This window comes from Barbus barbus (assembly GCF_936440315.1).
Source record: "Barbus barbus genome assembly, chromosome: 11".
In the NCBI taxonomy this organism is placed as follows: Eukaryota; Metazoa; Chordata; class Actinopteri; order Cypriniformes; family Cyprinidae; genus Barbus; species Barbus barbus.
The window spans coordinates 9590076-9616767 of record NC_136739.1 but is presented as its reverse complement, the minus strand read 5'-3'; the positions used below and the strand labels follow the sequence as shown (position 1 = coordinate 9616767).

Below are 26692 nucleotides of genomic sequence, written 5' to 3'. Positions count from 1 at the left end.
CATTTTAGATTGCTTACATAAGTCTATGAGCTCTTTTATTCTGACTTGATGAAGTGCTCTGCACTACAAGTGCAGTGTTGTACCAGGTGAGCTACCGAAACCCTTTAGAAAACTGAGTCGGGGCCGAGTACCAAAACAAACTTGTAGCCAATCAGCAGTAAGGGGCGTGTCTACTCATGATGTGGAGGAGAGAGCTTTCAGTGCACAGGACGGACATTAGCTGAGCGAGTGAAAGATAGAGATGGTGGATAAAAAAACAAAAGTGGAAAACGTCTGCGGAATGATAAGGCAAGAAGTAGGACCCGTGTAAATATCGGATCAGCTTTCCAGCGCTGGAGAGAACTCAAGGAGCAGAAGGCCTGCGATCGGACACTGAGGTTGCTTTGTTTTTTTCTGGATAGGTGAGTATCTGAGTATCACCGTGTCTACACCGGATGCACTGCGCCGCAACAGCTAAGGTCTGCCTACACTGGACGCGATAAAGCGACCGTTGAAAATCATTTGAAATTTGTGTCAGCACGTCATAAATCGAACGTGGCAACAGTTTTCTGTCGGAGATTTGTCGCACCACACAGCATCCAGTGTAGACACGGTGTAATATTGGTTTTGTTTTGTTTCACATAACTAATGGTTGCCTGGGTTGCATACGTGTGTGTGGGGCGGAGCTATCAAAATAGGGGCGAAACCCTTTTGGGATAGGGGCGTGTTTGTTTTGGTGATTTCAAATATCAACATTGGCTACCAGAAATTGCTTACCCCACCTTTAATTGATGTTCATGTCAAAATAGGGTGACCAGACATCCCTGTTTTCTGTGGAGAGTCCTGGTTTTTGGTGTTCTGTCCCTGACTGGAGCTGTCCCCGGAAATGTTTTTACAGCACGTTCAAAACAACCTGCAACTACACTTTAAAAAGCACAACCTATAGAGTTGGTGATTATTTTCACCAGCAGAGAGAGCTGCAAGCTACACAGATAATTTGGTCTCGCACTGCTTCTTTAGCCACAAAGAACCAAACCGGGACTAGAGCAGAGCACTATTATCATTATCAAAAGGGACACTGTTATCAGTTTCTAGGTAGTCATACTAGCTATTCATATTAAAATACTGTTAAATACTGTTTGTGTGTACCTTAACGATCCGTTTCCAAAAGCATAAATGTAAATTATCATCTGAAAGGTAATTACTGTTCTCACAGTTTGTTAAAATGTTAAATACAGTTTAAATGTTAAAAATATTTGTTAAATAGTTTTATTTATCATATGTTCTCATATTTCTTGTTTTATTTTTGTCCTGTTTTTGTAAAGTCATACTTTTGTTGTTATACTGTTTTGATCTGTTTGCTATTTGCAATGCTTATTTATTTTTCATAGTGTGAATTTTGGTGAATTGTATTGAAAAACTAGGGCCAGTTTAATCCTAAAACATAATTATTCATTACAATATTAGTACTTCAAGATTCAAGATTTTTATTCGTCACATACACAATTATACAGATATAAGTCAGGTCCGCTCCAAGGACAGTGCAATTGTATAGTATACAAATATTTAGAAAAAGAAAAGTAGAAAAAATAAAAGAATAAAATAAAATAAAAGATAAAAAATATAAATATAAATGTGCAGGTCAGTATGCTGTTGACTTAAATAGTAATATAAGAGGAATGTGCAAAAGAATGCGCAAAAAAGTTGTGTAGGGTATTTAAATAGGAGCAATATGAGGTAGAAAAAATTATGACTAGCTTATTGATATAGTGATATTTACATGGAGTCAAGTGATGTTATGACACAGAGTTAGAGTTTAGGAGCCTGATGGCCTGGGGGAAGAAGCTCCTCCTAAGTCTCTCAGTTTTTGCCATCAGGCTACGGAAGCGCTTACCAGATGGCAGCAAAGTGAATAGACGGTTACCAGGGTGATTTGAGTCCTTCATGATTTTGACAGCTCTACTTTTGCAGCGTTTGAGGTAGATGTTCTGCATAGAGGGGAGAGCAGACCCTGAGATGTGCTCAGCTAAGCGCACAACTCTCTGTAGTGCTTTGCAGTCCTGATTGGAGCTGTTTCCATACCACACTGAGATGCACTGAGTCAATACACTTTCTATGGTCCCTGAATAGAAAGTTCTCAGGATTGCTGGTGATACCCTAAATTTCCTCAGCTGTCACAGGTGGTACAGTCTTTGCCTGGCTTTCTTAACCTGTGTTTGGATGTGTGTAGTCCAAGTCAGGTTCTCGGAGATGTTTACACCGAGGTACTTGAAGCTACTCACCCTCTCCACAGGGGTCCCACTGATCATAAGAGGAGTGTAGGGCCGCTGCTGTCTCTTCCTAAAGTCCATGATCAGCTCTTTAGTTTTGCTCACATTCAGAGAGAGACAGTTGTCCTGGCACAATGATGTGAGTCTCTTTACCTCATCCAAGTATGCGGTCTCATCATTGTTGGAGATGAGGCCCAGAACCACAGTATCATCAGCAAATTTGATAATAGATGTGGAGCTGTGAGAGGACACGCAGTCATTCGTGTAGAGAGAGTAAAGCAGGGGACTCAGGACACAGCCCTGTGGGGCTCCCACGTTCAGACTGATGGAGTTTGAGGTGAACTGGCCAATTTTCACCACTTGAGGTCTGCCGGTGAGGAAGTCTTGAATCCAGTCACAGAGTGAGGAGTTTAGGCCGAGGTCTGTGAGTTTAGAAGCCAGTTTGATGGGGACTATAGTATCGAAAGCTGAGCTATAGTTAATGAATAGCAGCCTTACATAATTCCCATTGTTACTGTCCATGTGTGTGAGAGAAGAGTGGAGGACGTGAGAGATGGCATCGTCAGTAGATCTGTTTGGGCGATGAAGAGGGTCCAAAGTAACGGATGGAGGAGCAAATGTGGCTCTTTACAAGTCTCTCAAAAACCTTCATGACTATAGATGTGAGGGCAACTGGGCGATAGTCATTCAGGCAAGAGGGTTTATTGTTCTTAGGCACAGGAATAACGACAGATTTTTTAAATGAGGTGGGAACCACGGCGGTAGCAAGGGACTCATTAAAGATACAAGTGAACAAACCAACGAGCTGATCGGCGCAGAACCTCAGAACACGGCCGGTTATCCCATCAGGTCTGGCTGCTTTCCTGACGTTCACTTTCTTTAGCGCCCTCCGAACCTCATCCTCCGACATGGTGATTACAGGATTGTCGCTGCTCTGCCTGCTGCTTCCTGACGCGCTGGACGGCAGAGTCGCGGCGCCGCCGTTGCAATTGAAGCAGCCATAGAAGATGTTTAACTCGTCGGCCAGCAACGGATCTGCTCTCACCTCTGCGGAGGATTTGTTTCCGAAGGCACAGATGGTCCTCAGTCCCTGCCACATCCGTCGAGCGTCATTGAGCTGGAAATGAGACTCAATTCTCTCTCTGTATTGGTGTTTGGCGGCTCTTACTGCGCGTCGGAGAGCATAGCACGATGCTTTGTACTCGCTCATATTCCCGGTCAGAAGAGCCTCATTGTAAGCGGCAGTGCATGTGTTAACCGCAGCACGGATTGTTCTCTCCACCCACGGTTTCTGATTGGAGAATGTCCTTATAGTTATTGTTTCAGTAGCTTGCTCGGTTAGCGTGTTTACAAAGCTTAATGCTACATCCGTGAACTTGCTGACGTCAGAAGAACTCGCCCGGAACATGTCGCAGTCGACGTCATCAAGAGCCGACTGTAGCATAGCTTCTGAGTGGGAAGACCAGCACGTCACTACTCTCTGCACCGGGGGATCCTGAACGAGCCTTTGTTTATATTCCGGTGTGAGGAAAATGGCGGCATGGTCCGATTTGCCAAAAGCCGGTAGTGAGCGGGCTTTGTAGGCATTCTTAAACTTGAGAGTAGCAGTGATCCAGTGTATTTGGTCCTCTAGTTGGACAGGATACATGTTGATGAAAGTTCGGCATGACCTGCCTGAGGCTAGCTTTGTTAAAGTCTCCCGCGATGATAAAGGCAGCGCCAGGATGTTTGTTAATGTAGCCGCTGAGCACATCGTGAAGCTTAGACAAAGCCCAGCCCATTCTGCCTGTGGTGGAATGTACACAGCAGTAACAATGATCGATGAAAACTCCCGGGGCAGATAAAACGAGCGGCAAGTAATGGAAAGATGTTCCAGATGAGGCGAGCAGGAACGCGACAGAATGGAGATATTCCTGGGATCACACCATTTCTTGTTAATCATGAAACACACTCCTCCACCCCTGGATTTACCAGCATCTGCTGTTCTGTCCATCCGAAAAACAGAGAAGTTATCACTTGGCATTACAGCAGTGTCCGGGACCGAGGACGAAAGCCATGTTTCAGACAAACAAAGGATGTTACAGTCCCTTATGTCCCATTGGAAACTAATCCTGGCTCTAAGATCGTCCATCTTATTCACCAAGGATTGGACATTTGCGAGCAGAATGCTCGGAAGAGGAGGACTGTGAGCCCTTTTCCTAAGTCTGTCTCGAATCCCAGCGCGTTTCCCGCGGTGTTTCTTCATCCGTCGCCTCAGGGGGTTATTGTTTATCTCCACTTTCCACTTTCCGAAGAATGGCCACGATGGATTCGTGGATAAACTGTCCTGGAACATGTTAGTGTAGCGGTTTCCAATATCCAAAAGTGTTTCTTTGTTATAGGTGATGAGTGCCGATGTGAAATGTGTAAAAAGAGATAGTAAAGGTAAGTAAAAAAGTAAATAAAAGCAAAATCTAAGCGGAGCCACCTGGACGGCGTCCGAACACAGCGGCGTCATCTTGTTTTTGTTTTTTTCATATATAGTATATATATATATATATATATATATATATATAGAGAGAGAGAGAGAGAGAGAGTATATACTATATATAGTATATACTCTATATATATACATAGAGTTAAAACAAACATATATTGTAAAAAAACATATTGTCCCTTTTTTTTTTTGATAATCTGTGAGATTTCAATGATATTTTGACCACTGAACTAGGAAATATCCCCCTTTTCCGTTTCAGAAATCTGGTCACTTTATGTATTTATTTAATGCACTTAATGCATTAGTTTACAAATCTTGCTCTAAAAAAGTGTTTTGAGATAATAACATTTTGTTGTGCTATAAACTGCTACATATTATTATTATTATTATTATTTATGTGAAAAGGAATAAAAGTTTTTATGTGTTTTACTGCCACTAGTGTTAATTTCAACTGGAAACTGCAGTGATTTAAATGTACAGGTACATTTTTTGGAGTTTTGTAAAAAAACAATTAGGTAGAGGCACATTTTCCAAAGGGGCTATGTTGCATAAATGAACATAAAATATTGAATAAATAAATTATTTTGTTAGTTTAGGCCCATAAAGCTTACTTGTAAGCCTTACAATGATAAAACATTACAGCATATAGTTGGAGTCCATTCCCACGAAGATGTGGCAGGTGGAGAGTAATGTTTGGAAAGCTCCAGGACCAGAGCATCCCTCAATCATGGTTGGGAAATTCAACACATATCTGATGGACAACACTAGGAATGACACGCTGGAGTTTTAGTTCTCAACACTATGCTCTCTCGATGGGAAACAGGCCAGCTATTATGGTGTTGAGAGGTTTCATCAGCATTTCATCTGTGCACCCAGTGCCCCTTAATCTACTTTCCATGGTGAGTCTATTCAGATCAGCGTGTAGGCCGGCTGTGGGAACACAGGAGACCACCAGTGGCTTATATACTGGGACACTCGACCATACAGACGAATGAAATGTTTCATTGTAATCACAGGATAATAGGCATTGTCACTCATATTTTTCTATTATGAATATCCACAACCACCGATGAGAATTAAGATGAAAAACTTGACATGAAAACTTAACATTGTTTAAAATTTACCACAATAAAACTATGGTTTTATCCACCATCAGTGTTGGGAGTAACGCATTACAAATTACGCGAGTTACATGATCAGATTACTTTTTCAAGTAACTAGTAAAGTAACGCATTACTTTTTAATTTACAAGAAAACATCTTAACTTTTCAAATAAAAGTAACCCTTGTCCCCTCTACAATAAACATTTGAATTTACATTTCCTTTATCCTGTGGCTTCTTCATTTCAGTTTTGGTATAGGCTTTTACATTAGCCAAAATGCAAAAGTAACATGAAAGTAATGTAACACATTATTTTGTAATTTGTACATGATTAGTTTCTTTTTAGGGAGTGCAATATTGTAATGCATTACTTTTAAAAGTAACTTTCCCCAACACTGCCCACCATCACGTAAAAAAGAAATGACAAAAAATAAAAAATGGCACAAGTTGCACACTTAATGTGGACTTGAGACTTGTGGCCTTCATTCATGTGCATCCATGAAGATGATGCATGTTGTCCTTTACAATATTTTAGCTTTAACATGCGTGTTTGTCAATTACGGTTTTACAGGAGTAAAAAAATAAATAAAATAACTAATTATACTGGAAATTTATTTACAGAAACTGTGGTAACCATGGTAAAAGGTTATTTCTTGGGATTTTGTAGGATCGTTCCTTTGTTGTGTTTATGCATGGCTGAGGGAGTTAATGAAGTCAGCATGCTATTGTTTTGCTATTGTCATTAGGTATCTGTCACTTAGTCTTCAAAATCACAGAAAGGGTTGAGGAGACTGGCCTTGGGGTGATCATTGGACTGAACGACTACTGACTGAGACAAATCATTAAAGATGAATGTGGAGAATGTGGCCAGTCAAGCTGACACTCCCTGTTTCCAACCAACATAAGGAAGGACAGATGGGAGAACAGAATTTAACTTAAAAAGCCACATAATGTTGCCCTGTCTTCATTGTTCTGAGAAAAAATAGAGTTTGATTAGTCTAAGCATGTCATTGTTGACAGTAAGAGGGTTCATTTAATTAGGGTCACCAAGTTTATAGTCTGATTGAGCAAAATTCCATTACAAACAATGACTTCTCGATAGCTTTCTTTGAATGTCCAAAATGCACATCTATGATTATCTTTATTCCATCATCTAAACAGGTTTATTTGTATAGAAAACATAAATACTAATTCCAAATCTGCATTTTAAATTCATGCAGTTGTTAAACTAGGCAATAATATAATTAAACATAAGCATTCTTCTTTCTTATTTTATTTTACTTTATTGTTTTATAAAGTTCTTTGTTGTTTTTTTTTTTTTTTTTTTTTTTCAGTAGATGTAATTTGACTTAACCTCTGTCTTTGTGTTTGAGTTAACATATACAAACTGCAGCAGTTATAATTATCAAGAGTAAACTGACAGTGGCCAGTGTGCCTGTTTTATTATTTATACCCACAGCTGGTTGCAGCTGGCTGCAATCTGTCGCTTACACACTGTACAGTTGCTTCACCTCTGCAGGAAATGTTTTTTGCACTAAACTTGCTCACACTCTAGTGTAAGGATGGAGTGTTTGACCAAAGTTATTTATAGCAAGCACAGCATGAACAACTATATACCACAGTAATATTATATAAAATGGACAATTTTCCAAATATGTATATACAGTCAAAACTAAATTTATTTAGACACCTTCAACATGGTAATAATATATGACAAGAACTCAAGAGTTAAACTGTGTCAGAACAAATTCATCTTGATAATGTCAGAAAACTTTGATAGAAAGGTAGGTTATGAATTCGGTTGAATAGCTGTCAGCTGTTAGATTTAAGTACACAATTAGATAATACCAATTTAGGTCAACCAATTACCAAGCAATGCTAAATTTTGTTCAGTCTGTGGTGTAAAAAGTTCGCATTAGCAATTAAAGAAAAAACACTTAAGCAAAACATGGTCAGGTCAAAGTGTCTGAATAATTTTTGGCCCCAATCTTTTATCAGTTTTACTGGTAGTCCTCTGTATGAAGAATTGTTTTGGTAAAATATGTCACAGTTTACTTATCACACAGTTTGCTATCCTCACTTACATAAATGAACTATACTGTCCTGCACCTAGTAAAAAAATATCAAAAATGATATCTGGTGTCTGAATAATGTTTGGTTTATATAACCGATCTCATTTGTTTTTTTAACTTCATGGATGCATGTACAAAAGATTATGCATAACAAATGAGTATGTTTTGACATCAGTGTAAAAACAGATTGAAATTAATCAACTGAAAAAAATTAAATTAATTTTTTAGAACCGTGTCATGGATATACTGCTGTAGAACCTCTACCAGCTGTCACATTTCTACAGTCTCACTGTAAATATATTTATCCCTCCCACACTTATCCAGTGATTCAGCTAATACCTGTTTCAGATTGCTGCTTCATCACTGAAGGGGAGAAATGCCCAGACTCAGCTGTTTCTGCTCATCACTTTAGTCATGCAGACCGTTCCATCTTTCTGTTAGAAAATATACCACAGCCATAACCTTTCACTAATTCTCAAAGTGTTACACAGTCCAAAAGCATCCGTGCCAAAGCTGCAGCAGCTGCTGTGTGTCCCAAACACTGCTCATAGACAGTTCACAATCAGGAGCTGCGCAACTGTTTTACAAATTTGTCTTTTTCAAAATGATCTAGCAGTGCAATCGCTGCAGTTGTCTGAGATGATCTACACTGACAAAGCTTGACTGAGCCAGGCTTCTTATTTTTGGTAGGGATGGGTCACTATTGTAATGTCGAAGAATGTCAAGCGGGACAACGCAATTGTGGATCCAAATATGGGCTTTATTGGTAAACGTGGTCAGACAGGCAGGGTCCAGTATCAGCAAGCAGTAATATCTAGGCAAAGACAAAAGAGTAATCCATAAACAGGCAAGGGTCAGGACAGGCAGCAAAACAATCACAAAAACCAGGTAAACAGTCCAAGATAAAAAAAAATAAACCTTAAAGGCAGTGCAGGCAAGGCAAGGCAAGGCAAGACAAGGCAAGGCAAGGCAAGGCAAGGCAAGGGAAGGGAAGGGAAGGGAAGGGAAGGGAAGGGAAGGGAAGGGAAGGGAAGGGAAGGGAAGGGAAGACCAGAAAACATTACAGGCTAACAATAGACATACAAACAATACTCAGCAATGAGTGTGAGAAAGTGTCCAACTTAAATAGTCCCCCTGATTGGAAACAGGTGTGGGTAATCAGTTCCTAGGCAGGGGTTATGGGAAATTGAGTCCAGAATGAGTGGCAAAGGTATGTGATGGAGTGCCCTCTAGAGGAGCTCATGGGCACTCCAGTTGGAGATCTTGACAACTATACTCAGTTAATTGACTAGGCAACAACTAACTAGTTGACTTAGGGCTGTGCAACAAATAAAAAATAAAAAAATAAATTAAATCAGTGCAAATACAACATCACAAAGGCTGTGATTTAATTAAATAAATATATGCACTGGGTGTTTCAGAGTGAAGTACTGTGTTCTTTCATTGTACAGCCCTAGAAACAATCACAGCACACCTGGATTTTTTTTAATCGCATTTAAGTAACAATCACAATTTTAATCGCAATTAGATTTTTTCTTTAATCGTGCAGCCCTTAATTGAATAGTGAAATAATTTGTCTACAATACATTATACTATATATAACCTAGAACCAAATTTGTTCACCAAAGAATTAAGACATTTATCCTTTGCTTTAGTCTGCCAGTAGGAAACCTCAGTTTATACATTTAGGCTATTATTATTAGGCTATATTAGGCTAACTGAGACATGTAGTAGTACTTGCATATTGCTCTTTTATTGATTTTGATTGATTCCATGTTCCTCATTTGTAAGTAGCTTTGGATAAAAGTGTCTGCTAAATGACTAAATATAAATGTAAACGTTTTAATTGTAATAATCTACTGTCATTTTTATATGCAGTCGACACCAGATGGTATGGTCCACAGAGATATGATCTCATGATCATCAAGTCCATCTGGGATTACACGAAGACGCAGAAAAATGAAGGAGACAGATAAAACATTTCTCAAATGTTAACATCTCTCAAGACACTTGGAGAAATTTACCTTAAAATCGTTTCATATATATGCTATTTTTGATTGAATGATATTTAATGCAATATCAAAACTGTGGTAACTAGCCTGATCTTTCAGACCAATCTTGCACATGTTTGTCATTGATGAGACACATGCAGCTCTGATGTGTGATCTAAGACAAGTGGAGAAATCACTTCTCTTTTTTTGTAAGCCAAAATTCAATCATGTTTACAAGTTCAGGCTACATTTGGTTTTCCTAATTTTATATGTTCAGTATATTTTCCCATTCTTGCATAGATGCACTTGTCTTTCATTGAGAGACTAATTAGCATCCCGTCATTTTAAACTACATATGTGTTTGCATTATGAAAAAAAATCACCTATTTTAAGTTCATAGCCTCGCTGAACTAGCTTCAGTTTTAGCCCAACATTTTAATTTTGTTGCAACCACAAATAAAAAGCAAAAGCTTGTTTATTAATCTGTAGAGTAGTGTAAACCATGAAACAGTTGTGTACTGTTGCAAAAATAAAAATCACTAAAATATCTTGGACTGCAAATCTACACACACCTGAGGAGACCAACACATTCACACAACCATGATTCTTACAAAAAGAAAAGAAAGAAAAGGGGCCTCTAGCGATCTATCTCTCAAGTTACATGAGCACAGATGGCCTGGTGTACATGTTCCCTGATTTCTCCTGTTCCAGTGTAAACAAATGCCAACCTGTTCATCCACTGCTCTGGATACTCACAGCATCAAAGATGTTTTTTTTTTCTTTCATTAGTTTTGTTTTGGAAATTGGCTTCCTTCTAATAGATTATAAGAGTAGATGAGCAGTGGTCATTTTCACACCACAGGAAACTGCATGAATGGCAGGAAGGAAGACCTTTTGTGTGGCACTAAAGAGAAGCTACTAACAGCATCTTCTAGGAGTTGAAGAGACACAAGTACTTAAACAAGTGCTTTAACAAGTTTACTTGTAGTCTGCATTTTTTTTCACACAGGAACATACTTAGGATAGCAACTATGCAAAGCTCGATATTCACAGTCATCGTTGTGTCGAAATCATTTTGCTATTAAAGAAGTGTAACTTTTAAGGCAGATCTCAATGTGAAAACTGCTTCAGCACTGACTAAGAGAAATGCAGTCATGCAGCACAAATGGGCTTTCAACACCCAGAGCCCACTGCGCTCGTACCACCAGAGTTGAGCTCTGTTCACACACTTATGAGAATGAGGCACAGCTCAAAATGTTGTACATTGCAAAAAAAATTGTCATAGTAATAGTGGGATTCTCGAAACTGAATCAATGAGACTGTCTGAAACATATCTCCTCATTTCCTTTCCTCGGTAGACTCTTCTATGTACCTAACCTTAACCCCACAGTACTGATCCTCTTTCGGTGTAAACAGAGAAAATATCAGCAAACTGCTGAAGAGTCCCAAGCAGCCGATGTGTTGATCAAAACACTAAACTACAAAAGCTAAAAGAAGTATGGAAACTCTCAGCTCATGTCAAAAGTAACCCACAATTTATCCATCTACAACCATTTAGGTGAAACATTAGGTTTCCGCACTTAAGAGATGTACATGTGTGAATACACAAACAGAAATGCAACATATTGCTACAGCTGACTACTTCTTACAGTCTAACGACACGCTCAGTTTCACATGGGTATTAATGTGTAGAACTTTGATGGTTCCATAGAAACTTTCCATTCCGCAAAAGGTTCTTTATAGTGGCAAAAGGATTTTCAGATTATAAAATGTCTTCATACTAAGGAAACAATGGTTATTTTAAGAACTGATCACTGAAACGTTCTATGAGGAACCCAAAATTCTTCTCACTGGATATGATATATACAAAACAGCACCAACTTCAATTTTACTTCTAACAGTCTCATTACACTCTCAGTCTCACATGAGTGTTAATGTGTAGGGATTTGAGAAGAACAGTATATGAAGTGTATCAGATACTGCTTTCACCCTGTAAACGACCTGTGTGAACCATTGTGCTGGTAGCAGCAGCCTGGCAAACACCCAAAGATTGAGCCCCAGCATATAATGATTCACATGCATTATTCACACAATCAACAAACCCCACAAGAATAAACGAAATCCACATGAGATGGGAAATAAATATGAAAAGGCCTAGACATACACATCAATAGGGAGGCAAACAGACAGAAAGACAAGCCTGGTCACAGGTGCTACACATTTTCATGGCACCATAGATGCTGTAAACAGGTGTCTTTCACCACACACACAAGAAAACTCACACTTGTTCATTTCACACAACTGTTTAAACACACTCACAAATGAACAAACAGACACATACAGAAATGCCTGAGTGACCCCCCTCACACTCAGACTCTAAGTAAATCATTCAGCCTTTTTGTTAACTACAAATCTCACATCTTTTCAGCCGTACAGAGAAATGGTTTCTGCAAGTATGTGATTTCCTCCATCTTAAGTTTTATAATGTATTACCGGACTTGGTCACAGATAAGGAGGTTGCTATTTGATGTTGAATAGATCAAAGAAAACAACTATTTTACAAGGTGGCCATTGTGTATGAATTTGTACAATGTGGTTTGTACAGAAATGCACAAAAAAAAATAAAAAAAAATAAAATGGGAATGAAAGTCCACTCCAGAACCATCAGTGGGGCGTAAGGAGATGATACAAAATCATATGACATAGCCACCAAGTTGCCAGTAAAAGAGCTACAAACTGAGTGTTGACTTGTCTTTACATTTCAAACTTGTCCAAAAAGGAGGCCTGAGTTATTATTTTAGTGCCCCATCATGACAGATGTTTTACAGCCTTAGACCATAGCATCCAAACCTTAACTGAACCAAGAGAAGAGATCTGAGAGAAAGGTTTAAAGAACTGAGTTTAAAACCAAATGATCAACCTGACTATTAAAAACAAAACAAAGTTAAAAGACAAGCTTGTATATGCATAATAAATCAATATTATAAACTACTTCTGGCAGATACACTCTTTAAAATAATGATTCTTTATTGGCATCAATGGTTCCATGAGGAACCTTTAACATCCATGGAATCTTTCCATTCCACATAAGGTTCTTTAGAATGGAAAAATGTTCTTCAAATTACTAAAATGTCTTCATACTAAGGAAAATAAAAAAACTGGTTCTTTTAAGAACTGATCTCGGACACGTTCTTTGAGGAACCCAAAATGGTTCTTCTATGGAACCACTGGATGTGGTTTAGACAAAACAGCACCAACTGCAATTTTCAAAATAGGTGTTTGTAACTTTTTACAACTTTTTAAATCTCCAAATAACCATATAATCAACTCAAAAGCCATATTCAGCCAAAAAAAGTAGTGATTCGTTGCTTAATCTTAAATGCTGGAAATAACCACTGAAGAACATTTACTTTTAAGATCAGACTTTGTGATATTGCACTTTGAATTCCTTCAGTATGGAAAGCCATTGTCCACTGGTGACTTGTCGCATCACGTTGGGCATTGTTAAGTTGTCTGTAAGCAGCAGCTTGCCTTCCCCCACATGCCGCAGCTCATTGCCGATGAGCGCTGGACGACTGATGCACAAATCACCATTCCGACACACAATCACTAACATTTCACCATTCATAAAGAGTTTATTTATTTACGAACTATTAGACTATTAAACGCATCGTTTCTTGTGCCTAGAAGAGATAGAAGTAACACAACTGTTTAAAAATGAACGGTGCACAGGTGCAGGATGAACGGAAGATGAAGGGGGTCTGGAGCGTCTAAAAGCGCGCATCTGCTCAGACTCCAGATCAGTCAATGATATCGATTAACAGCAACGATATACAACATCTGATTCTACTCACATTCTTTTATCATAAGGCTGGAGCTGCCGGTGCAAGGCGAGAGAGAATCCAAAGAGGCTGCCTGGTTGACCATTCTTCCTAAGGACGTTTTGCGCGTCCAGGTTAAATGCACTTGTAGAAGTCCATAAGAGCAAAGAAAAAATGCACAGGTTCAGAGAAAGCCCCTCCTCAAAGAGCCCCATTGCCTGTAATTAATGTGGTTGAATATAGCCCTTGTTTTGCGGTAGCTCCAGCTGCACTGAGAGGACAGTAATCCGCACTGCACTGCGCTCAGTAAGAGAGAGAGAGAGAGACACCCGTCGCCCCTCCTCTCTCTCTCTCATGTCCCCTCAGCGCTCTACGTCACTACTGAGGGATGGATGAGTCTCACCCGGTCTCACCCCATCCACACGATTTATGAACACACAGTCCTCAAGGTGCTTGAATTTATTTCCAATATGATATTCATAAGTGAAATGTGTGCACTTACACAGGTATTCATGATCTCGAAAACTTAGACTAATTACATCTTAAGATAACTTAATTACAAAATTACATTATGAAATTAAAAATATAATAATGCATGCATATAATTATCATTTAAAAATGTGTAGAGTAGACTGAGTACATTTGAGACATGTGTACAGTTGAAACGCCTTAAATAACTTGCGTACACAAGAACCCCAAGCCATGATTTTTGCTCCACGTGTGTATTAGTGTTCTTTATGATCATGGGAAATTTGAAATGTGTGCATCTTTCCACTCCAAAGATATTGGCAAAAGTTTTTTTTTTTCCAAGGTGAGATTTACATTTCACTATATCCCTTCCACAATATAGCTTATTATTCTTTTATGATTGTTAAACTTAACATATATCATTGCAAACATTACTCTGTGCTCTAAAAATAGACATATTTTATAATATTGTGCCATGCAAGGTCTTTTCATAATCTAGAGAAATGGGCGAGCATGTCAGTGGGGTACGGTTGAGACACAGTGTATCAACTGTACCTGGATTGGTGTCCTATTGCTTCACATGCTGTTTAGTTGTAAAGTATTATGATAATAGGGTAAAAGTCACATTTACACACATGCTACGCAAACTCTGCTAAAAAATATATATTTGTGATATTTCAACTGTCTACTATTAATGGACATTTTCTAACATGAATGTTAAAAGGATTACATAGCATTTTAAGAAATATACAAGGTGGTGAAGTGGGTACAGTTGAGACACCCTTTAGGTTGCTGTACTGTATACAGTAACAGTCCAATCATAGAAAATAAAATGCATACAGAGGGCTGTGTGTGTTTGTGTACTGTTCTTACCTACATTATGGGGACCAAATGTCCCCACACATATAGTAATAACAGTAAATGTATGAATATTGTTTAGGTCCCCATGATGAAACAAGCTTATAAATCATACAGAATGATTGAAAATGTAAAAATGCAGAAAGATTCGAGTGATGCTTAGGTTTAGGGGTAGGGTTATAGAATTATACGGGTATGTATTTAGTTATTTTTTACTGTTATGTTTACATTTGTACTGTTTGCCATATATTTTTGTAGTGTTAAATATGTGTTCCTGTTTTGTTTAACTGAATCTGAATTAAATAAAGCAAATAAATAAATTTATTTTTAAACTGTATTTATTTAAAACTGTCATTTTGTAATTTATTACATTTGCTATAAATGGTTAGCCAGCTTTAGAGCATTAAGAATGGGTGTCTCAACTAATGCACAAAAATGCACCTCATGTTTATGTGCTAATTGTGGAAAATATGAACTACTTATGGCTATTATCAATTTATGATATTTTAGTACACAAGCAAAAGAAATATGTGAAAAATCACTTCATTTCAGCATCTAGTTTTTGTGTAGTGAAAAGCAGAAAGTGTCTCTACTGTACTCAGTCTACCCTATGATATGGTCTCTGGAATACCTGAAGCCAGTTGCATAAACCTCTATGTTAAGAAGACAGTGTCTTAAAAACTAGTCTGACCAACTAACAGTTATTAAGGCAAGGGATTCAACTTATCTATGTCTTTATATAATCAAATTAAAATATATGACCAGTCTTTTAAAAAAGAGATGATTAACTTGTAGGACTAGTCTAAACCTTATATGCAACAAATCCCCTATAGATCTTGAGTGACCCTTTTCCAATTTCCACTTGTGGCCTTGCAGACTTGCAGTGGTCACTTGTGTGTCAAGAAGTCCTCTAGGCTGTAGAGTGTCCCATTTGTCATTTTAGTTTTTAGAAGAGTGCTTTTGAACATCCATTTTGTGCCCTCAATGTGCAGTTCTCTCAAGCCCAAACTGAAGCAGCATCTCTAATTGATAGTCAAAGCGGCATAACATCACTAAAGCTCAAAGTTGGAGGAAGACCGAAAAGGCTTAGTGTGCCATTTAGGACGGGGCCTATTTGCCATTATGCCATGAAAGTCTGGACTTGGAAGAGGACTACAAGGCCTAAAGCTACCATTTGGGACAGGGCCAGTTTATTATAGTGGCATACAGCAAAATCATCAGTATCGTTCTAGTTTTTCATGACTTGAATCTGTAAAATGTGCAATTCTGAATGCTACAAAGTTTAAGATTTTGATTGGTCTTAAAAAAGTAAGTAAAAAAGATTATAATTGAATTATAAAATAATGAAAAACTTCAACAAAAAGATTTGTAAGTAGGCCTTACTGTGCATAGGCTACGTTACACAACCATCTTTCTTTAATCTGTTAAATAAGATCTGTTTAAGTCATTTCTCTGATGGAAATAAAGTTGCTGGAGAAAAAGGAGTACTCTCTGACAGCGATGCAACAACCTTAAAATGTAATCAATTAAAACCGATTAATCTTTTTACTACGCGACTGCATGGTGTGCATGTGTCGATAGGCTAATGAGAACATTCTCGGTTTGTTACGCTGAGTTGTTCACTGCAGCAGGCTGTTAGTTTACCACATCCGAATGATGTTTAGATTTAAGGAAACACTGATATGGCTGAAATGTAAGATGCGCTTGTGTCAGGCCGAGAGAAGCATTGATCCCGTGCTGTCCATATGGACGGTCAGTCGATGAAGTGTGATCCTGATAAACCAGCACACAGCTGATGGTCAAGAACTGTGACATTAGTGACATACACTGGACAAAATGCAACTTTAATGATATATCCACTTGCAATAAAATAGTGGATAAATAATTAACATATTATAATTTACCTAATACTTAAAACATTTGCATATAGGCTACACAACAGGTCTTTTTCTTTTTTCTTTTTATTTTGTGAAAGTAATTGATATTTTTATTGAGCAGGGATACATTAAATTGATCAAAATGACAGTAAAGATTTTAAAATAAAACATTATATTTCAAATAAATGCTTTTTTATTCACTTTAAAGGATCCTGAAAAACTAATATACATGATTCCCACAAAAATATTAAGCACCACAACTGTTTTCAACATTGATAATAATCAGAAATGTTTCTTGAACAGCAAATCAGCATATTAGATTGATTTCTGAAGGATCATGTGACATTGAATACTGGAGTAATGATGCTGATAATTCAGCTTTGATCACAGCAATAAATTACATTTTAACATATTCACATAGAAAACAGTTGTTTTAATTGTATTAATATTTAATAATATTACTGTTTTTATGGTATTTTTGATCAAATAAATGCAGCCTTGGTCAGTACAAGAAACTTCCTTCAAATATATATAAATAAATATTAATAAATCTCACTGATTTATGATTTATGCACTCAGAACATTTTATCTAAAATAATTAATCACATATAGGCAGACCATTATGGATGCAGTATGTAAATGCTGTTTAAACCCCCAAATTTGCTTTAAATCTATAAACCCAGGGAGGTACATACTAACTTAATTATTGTTTCAGTGAATTTGCTTGTCCACCACTAAAATCCCATTAGTCTGTGATGCTGCACTTAACCTGTGCAGATTAGAATATTTTTTTTTTTGGAAAAACTCTTCCTGGAAATGAAACAACATGAGATCATGCACACACACACACACACACACACACACTGTATGCAGTCATCAGTTCTCATCTGGGCTGATGCATAAAGTGCATCATCATCATCATTGTACCACAAAGAGTATTACCGTAAATGGTCTCTTTCAGAAAATTAATAACCATCATCCAAGACAGAAAAACAATGGATTCACCTCTGCTAATCAATATGTTAGGATCCTCCTGCGGTTAATTACATGCTGGATGATGGAAGAGTTGAAGTGTGGCCTGTGTGATCCTCTTTGCATTAACCCCTTTGCTAAAATATACTGGCAATCTCTGAGGTACAGGAATGTCGAATGTAAATATCGGAATCATTTATTAGCCATTTGTAAAATAATGATCAAAGTCAAAACTGTCAGTAAAGAAAGGGTGTGAATTATGATCTGTTCTGTTAAGGGTGGAAGGATTTTGCATCCTTCCTGTTCTCAGATCGTGACATTTTTGTGCCTTGGCACGACCTTAAAGTGGAAAAACAATTCACTGCCAGCCCGTATCTGTCTGAAACACACTGCTTTACGGAATGCCAAATGATCTGATGCATCGTGAATCTCACAGCAGAAAAAGGGAAAGTCATGCAGATGAAAGTCATAGCAGAGTTATCTAAGTCTTGAGCGGCATGGAGACTCATCAGCTCACACTCTGGTCTGAAAGCTCAGGAAGCAGGAAGAATGTGAATGACACTGTTGTGTGAGCACTGCTGATTAACTGCATGGCCACTTACAGTCTCTCACCATGACAAAAGACTGGAGACCACCAGTGTGACCTATGCAGAGAATTTGACCCTGCCAGTGGATGTGACACGATCATCAATGTATTGTGCATTGTGAACTTGGTTCAGCAAACACAGTGCACTCACAACAGATCACAGGGAAACTGCTCAATACAAGAAGAAATATTCAGTCATGAACTGACTGATAATCATAAGGTTTGTTTTCTATATATCTGTCTTGATATAGCATCAAATAATGCTTGCTGTACAAGAACTGTTGGTACATGTTAACACAAAATGTCCATAATCATTAATTACGAATCCTCTTTCTAAAGAAGATTAGACATTATTTATGATTATCTACATTAACTAAACCTTGAACTTTAACTTGGAGATAATTATTAAAAACATTATAGTTGGTTTGTTAACCCATGCTGTGTGAGGCCATTGGGGACACAGTTATAAATCTTGTGTGATTTATTTATAAATTGAAATATGAAGTTTAAGATAAACATTTTTCATGATAAACACCCTAGTAAAAAAGCTATATATTTAAAAGACATTTATTTCATACAACAGTTTTTTTCAACTGCTTACACACAAAATCTTTACTAGTCACTCAATTTCTGAAAGCTGACACTCAAACACCAGAACCAAATCTGCAAAACCATTCACTAATTCTCAGATTTTTCAATTTCAATATAATATTTGCAAAACACAACACACAATTCTCTATGTAACACACAAAATCTAACAGGAATTAATATTATGGCAAAGGTGTTTGCTTGTCTGTGATATTTTGAATGCAGTGCTTCATTTTGCAAGAGATGTGAGACATTTTGCATTTTGTGTGTGCAATTCTTGGATTTGTGTGTAAAGCTTTGAAAAAAAGAGGCAAAGTTTTCAAAATGTGTGTAAGCAGTTGAAAAAAATTGTAATTATAGCATATATTTTATAATACATATTTACTGACATATCACTAGAGACTTACTGATATAAAAATTATAATTAAACTTTATTTGGAGTACTACTTGTGCACGATGCACATTTAATATTAAACTTAAAATGTGTTTTAATGTCACTATTGATGAGGATTGTATGATCTTTGAATAATATCAGTCTTTAAATGCAAGATATTTAAAGTGTATCTGAAGTATAGTTGCAATAGTTCCACTTTAGCAAAATCAAATATACTTCAGCTTATCTTTAGTTGGACTTCAACACTACTTCCACACGATTAAAGTGCATTAAGCACAAAATTAGTTGTTCCATTTAGCTGAATTTAATCTGTATAGTATACTAAAAGTACAATTGCAGGGTATTTTTATTAAGTATATAATTATGTAAATGTATTTGGTATAGTCAGGTATATCTATCTCAGTACAACTGATGAATGGTACATCAGTGTGTACATCAGTCACTGCTGTCTTTAAAACCCCCATCGATACACCTGTCATCTAGCAGGTGTCAGCTGTTGACAGTTAAACACTCACTTTGGGGGTTTCTGTGTCAAAACTGTGAATCTATAATGTATATAGAAATAACACACTGTCACACTGAGGAACATCTGAAGTAATCAAATAGTAATCAAATAGCCAATAGATTTAATAATGTTTCTGTAATGCCAATCCGTCCATCAGAAACAAAAACTAACATATTCCTCTTTAAATGCTTTTAGATGTTATGAGTTGCATGACTAACGAGCTTTTAGAGGTCTATAGTTTCACTCTCTTGCTCTTTCCCTCATTCACTTTGACTAGTCTTTTAGGGTAATAAGAAATGAGGATGAGGAAATTAGGGTTTCATCTCCATAAGGACCATGTGGTATGCGGTCACCATATTGATTTCATCATTGTGATGCACACAGTCTTGAGTCATGTCCATATGTATCAGATCAGGATGAGGAAACCATGTTGATAATGAAAGAGATTCGTTGGGATCAGCATTTTTAGACATTCTAAACTCCATTTGTGTTAAACAACACATTTTAGGACCTACTCACTGTCGAAATCATACTCTAGATTTAATACTGTCATATGAAATTTATGTCAGTCGCGTTGAAATATTGCAGCAGAGCGATGATATCTCAGATCATTATCTAGTTTCATGTATATTCCATATAGCTAAAGCTGTAAAGCCAACTCCTTGTTACAAATATGGTAGAACCATCACAAAAGACTGCTTTATAAATAATCTTCCTGATTTATTTCCTCAGCATATCCAATAGCTTAGAACAACTTGATGATGTAACAGAAACTATTGATTCTCACTTTGCTTGCGCTTTAGATACGGTTTGCTCCTTTACGCTTAAGGAAGATTATGGAAAAGAGTCCAACACCGTGGTATAATGAGCACATTCGGGCCCTAAAGAGAGCAGCCTGGAAAATGGAGCGCAGCTGGAGAAAAACTAAATTAGAGGTATTTCTTATTGCTTGGCGTGAAAGTACCCTATCCTACAGAAAAGCATTAAAAGCTGCTAGATCTGATTACTTTACGTCTCTTTTATAAGAAAACAAACACAACCCCAAGTATTTATTTAATACAGTGGCTAAATTAACAAAAAATATAACATCAACAGGTGTTAACATTACCCAGCAACACAGTTGTAATGACTTTATGAACTACTTTACTTCCAAGATCGAAACTATTAGTCAGCCACAGTATCGCATCAGAGTGCACTATAGATCCCCTGAGGAAAAATTCCACTCATTCTCTTCTATTGGAAATGAAGAATTGTTATTAAGAATTAATAAGCCTCTCATTAAAAAAACACAATTTGACCCCAAATAATTAATTAATGGCCGATCTCGAATCTCCCTTTCTGTCAAAGATATTAGAAAAGGTAGTACCATCACAACTATGTTCCTTCTTAGAGAAAAATTATATATGTGAGGATTTCCAGTCAGGTTTTAGACCATATTATAGTAATGAGACTGCTCTCATTAGAATTACAAACGACCTACTTTGATCATCTGATCGTGGTTGTATCTCTCTATTAGTGCTACTGGATCTTAGCGCCGCGTTTGACACTATCGACCACAACATTCTTTTAAATAGACTAGAAAATTATGTTGGCATTAGAGGAAGTGCACTGGCATGGTTCAAATCGTACTTATCTGACCGCCATCAATTTGTGCAGTAAATGAAGAGGTATCATACCAATCACAAGTGCAGTATGGAGTACCTCAAGGCTCAGTACTTGGCCCCTTACTTTTCACGCTTTACATGTTACCCTTGGGAGATATCATTAGGAAACATGGTGTTAGCTTTCACTGTTATGCTGATGATACCCAGCTCTATATTTCTTCACGACCTGATGAAACTTACCAATTTTCAAAACTAACCGAATGTATAGTTGATATCAAAAACTGAATGACTAACAATTTCTTACTGCTATATTCTGAAAAAACAGAGGATTATTGGACCAAAAACTTTTGCATGTAATAACCTAGATCACTGTCTAATACTTGATGGCTGCTCTGTAAATTCTTCGTCATCAGTTAGGAACCTAGATGACTTTTTGACAGCAATCTTTCCTTCGAAAAACATGTTTCTAGCATTTGTAAAACTGCATTTTTCCATCTTAAAAATATATCTAAATTATGACCTATGCTCTCAATGTCAAATGCAGAAACATTAATTCATGCATTCATGACCTAGAGGCTAGATTATTGTATTGGGTGGTTGCTCTGCACGTTTAATAAACAAACTCTAGCTTGTTCAAAATGTAGCAGCTATAGTTCTTACTAGAACCAGGAAGTATGACCACATTAGCCCAGTTCTGTCAACACTGCACTGGCTCCCTAGTAAACATCGTATACATTTTAAGATCTTGCTAATTACCTATAAAGCCCTGAATGGTTTGGCACCTCAGTATTTGAGTGAGCTCTTATCGCATTATAGTCCTTCACGTCCGCAGCGATCTCAAAACTCTGGCCATTTGATAATACCTAGAATATCAAAATCAGGCGGGAGATCATTTTCCTATTTAGCACTCAAACTCTGGAACAATCTACCTAACACTGTTCGGGACGCAGACACACTCTGTCAGTTTAAATCTAGATTAAAGACCCATCTCTTTAACCTGGCTTACACATAATACACTATCGCATTTCTACAATTCAAATTCAAAGGATTGTTAGGCTGCATTAATTAGGTCAACCGGAACCGGGAACACTTCCCAAAACACCTGATGTACTTGTTACATTGTTAGAAGAATGGCATCTACGCTAATATTAGTCTGTTTCTTTCTTATTCCGAGGTCACCGTAGCCACCCAGATCCAGACTGTGTCCAGATCAGATGGTGGATCAGCACCTAGAGATGACCTCTACAGCCAGGACACCTAGACGAGCCCCAGAGACTGATCCCCAGTGAAGACCCTGTCTCCAAGACGGCCATCGGGACAAGACCACAAGAACCAGATGAGTCCTTTGCACAATCTGATTCTGCTTTAGCCTAGATTTAAACTGCTGAGTTTGTCTGGCCAGAGGAGAATGACACTATTTCGACAAACTATTTCCCCGTCTAAATACTGTAAAGCTGATATAAAGCCACCCAGCTTTATATCAAGCCGATGTAAAGCTGCTTTGACACAATTTGCATTGTTAAAAGCGCTATACAAATAATATTGACTTGACTTGACTTGAATTCACCTGCTGGTTTTAAAAGTATATGTAAAACTATAGGTGCTCGTGGGTAATTTAATTAAAACTAAAACTAGTTTTGCATTCCCATGTATTCTCAAATATTAGAAATCTAACAATTATTTAACGTTTTATACTTCGTTTTAGAGAAGTAAGCAAACATTTCCATACCAGAAAAGCTCCTCCTGGTAATAGATTGATAAATTCACACCAACCAGGCAGTTTATTAGCTGATGTTTAGAAACTCTTGGTATTAGTCAGTAACTGTCGCTGATTAAAAGAAGTGTTAATTCTTCATTGTGTCTTTTAGGTTTACTAAAAAGTAATGCACATTTTCTGTTTTCAAATATTTCAATATTAAACACAATAAATATTTTGTAAATAAATAAAGAAATAAAAAAGAAGTTAAAAATGAAATTCTTCTGTAAATATAATCTAAAAAATTAAATCTAATTTCAGTATTTTTGTGCATCTCATCTATGGGGAAATATATCATATAAACCAGTCACACTGCTCTCTATCTTGTTATTCATATCAATTTCAGCCAATGAAAACCCTTTATCAGTTGCTCATTAATCTACTTATTTTTGTGATGATGTCTGCTTTACGTCATGTCTGAATTGTGCTGACAGTTTATTTTGGGAAATATTTGTTGAAGTGACTGTGAGGAGACAAAAGGAAAGTCAGCAACAGCATCATTCAACAGCTGCATTCTTCTTCTATGGATCATGCAGGCTATATTTTCACTGTATCTGTGTGTTCACCACTTAACCAGTTCAACCGAACAAATAAAGATTTATTAACATCACTAAAAACACTTGAATTATGTCTGTGTACCAACTGTGTAACAACAGTTTGTGGGAAATATGAGCCATGAAAAATACTTTTAACTGGGCCTCTGAACCTGAAGAGTGACACCTAACCTCAGACTTAAAGGCACAGTTCCCCCAGAAATAAAAATCCTGTCATCATTTACTCAGACTAATTTTTTTTTATTTTTTTGGAGGAATTTGTTTTTATTCATACAATGAAAGTCATTGGGGTCCAAACCGTGTGCGATGTGTTCCACAGAATAAAGAAAGTCATACAGTTTTGGAGCAACATGAAGGTGAGAAAATAATAACAGACTTTTATATTTGATATTATTATAACTTTAAAGTGATCTTTTGACTCTCAACACAAGTGTATATCAGTTTATCAAACGAACTACATTACTGTAATTCACAAAGCATAGAGAAATTAAATCAGTGTAAGGTAACACTTTATTTTAAGGTGGCATTGTTACACGTTACATGTACTTACTATAATAACAATAAATTATGCATAATTACATGCAAGTAACCCTAATCCTAACCCTAACTATATAGTAAGTACATGTAGTTAATTAATGTTACTCAGTACCTAAATTTATATTTACACTGTAACAAGGGCACTTTATAATATAAAGTGTAACCCAATAATTCCCTAAATAATTCCTGTAAAAATGGTTATTTCTATTCAGAACTGTATAGCTGCCATATTTATGTTATGGAGAAATTACACAACTGAATGTGAGACAAAATTATGAGAGGCATGAGAGTTTTTTTGGGGTTTGTTTTTTGCTATGCTTTTTTGGCTACAATTGCTTTGATTGAATTTTAAAAGAACAAGCCTATAGTTAGTTAAAAAGCCTTGTCTGAAGCCTGAATGCATCTTGGTAACAAAACACTTTCCTTACAATCAGTACAGTCACAAACCAGACACAGCCAAAAAAATGACAAAATACATCCATGCTGATGCAGAAACATCCAAACCAGTTCACAGTTCCGACAAAAGCTTGAAATCAGCAAAGACAGAATCTGCATAACATCCAGATGGAATTAACCACATACAGTAGAAAATGACAGCAATATAATGACTAGCACTTGCATGTTTACTGCTGGTGTAGGCAGACACATCTGTAAAGCATGCGGCCTATGATTTAATCCCAGGGAAAAGACGTTTTCCTTGCATCAGTGGCTTGGTAAAGTGCTGAGTTTAATCTCAGTGAGAGCTTCCTGATCACCCAGTGTTGTGACAGAGTGCAGGCTCTTTTGTGAAGCGTGGATCGCTGTAAATCTACAACTCCTGCAGCACAAAAGCTCAGCTCTGGTTTACAAGTGATGGGGGTGGGGGTGCAGAACAATGAGGATGTCAGAACATTGGGACATCACTACATTCCTTCTCAGGCCGCTCCTACCAGTGACGCAGGGAATTGTGGGGGATCCCCCTTTGTTGTGGTTGCAGGGTGGTAAAATGCAGTCACTCTTGAGGTCAAAAGGAAAGGAGCTGAAAGGAAAGCAGCAATATCTGCTGGATAAATGTGTGCAGACACTCTCTACCATGCACTGAACACTGTCAGAATAGATTTCTCATGTGACCATGGCCTTCATATCTGCCTCTGTTCCCAAGATTCCATGCATACTGATGGAAGAGCATGTGTTAATGGAATGTTCAGAGTTTAATATAGGTTAAGCTCTATCGAATACATGTGTGACATACTGTCGATTACCACATAAAATAATTTGGACACGTCCCACTTTTTTACAGTCTTGTGGGTTTAAAATCAGAAACATGAAGCTTTCAATTATGTGCATAAATTCTTAAAAAAGGTTCATATATTTTTATTTATTTACAAGTTGTTGTTTTTTTACACCCTAGTAAAAATGTAGTATTTTTCAAATACGTACATTTATTTCATACTAAGTAAATATAGTTCAAATCTATTAACATATTTACTGACATATCACCCGTGACTTTTAAAAAAATATGATTAAACTTTATTTGGAGTACTACTTGTGCACAATGCACATTTCTTAATATTAACCCTAAAATGTGTTTTAATGTCACTGTTGATGAGGATAGTATGATCTTTGAATATTATCAGTCTTTAATTGGAAGATATTTAAAGTGTACCTGAAGTATACTGCAATAGTTCCACTTTAGCACAATCAAATATAATTTAGTATATCTTTAGTTGGACTTCTTCCCAATTAAAGTGCATTAAGCACAAAAGTAGTGGTTCCAATTTAGAAGACTTAAAGTATACCAACTTAGTATACTAAAAGTTCAATTGCAGGGTATTTTTATTAGGTACATAAATATGTAGATGTGTTTGTAGTATACTTAGCATGAAATAAATGAATTTCAAATACATTTTAGTAAATTTACTTTTCACTATGGTACTGAATTTCTAATTATTCTTCACCAATGTAACCCCAAGTTATTTTCTTGCACTATTTGTGCTAATCATGTTGAAGTTGTTTATTGAGGCAAAATAAGGCATGTGAAAGGCACAAGAAATGTTGTTTTGTAACCAACATAATGCCACAGGTGACACGTCCTGCAACCGAAAATAAAGACGAATTTGAAGGTTTACTTTGGATAACGATCAAACATTTCAGGGACATTTGTAATGCATAACCATGCATTATATACAAACAAGGTATAAATGAACAAATATTTATAAGACATACTAACAATTAAAAAGCAATAGAATCTGTAGTACCTTTGTGGTACTGTAGGTATATTGGAAGTGTACACATTACTGTACA

General features: G+C 36.9%; 1 protein-coding gene across 1 annotated transcript in view; it reads right to left on the bottom strand.

Annotated features, from left to right (window-relative positions):
- Window positions 1-14009, bottom strand: part of LOC306876875 (integrin alpha-6-like) — a 46586-nt gene extending 32577 nt beyond the window's left edge. Inside the window, exon 1 of the mRNA XM_079428316.1 lies at window positions 13744-14009. Coding sequence (XP_079284442.1) covers window positions 13744-13925 — 182 coding nt within the window. The 5' untranslated portion in view covers window positions 13926-14009. The remainder of the gene's footprint in view (window positions 1-13743) is intronic.
- Between the last annotated feature and the right edge of the window lie 12683 nt (window positions 14010-26692).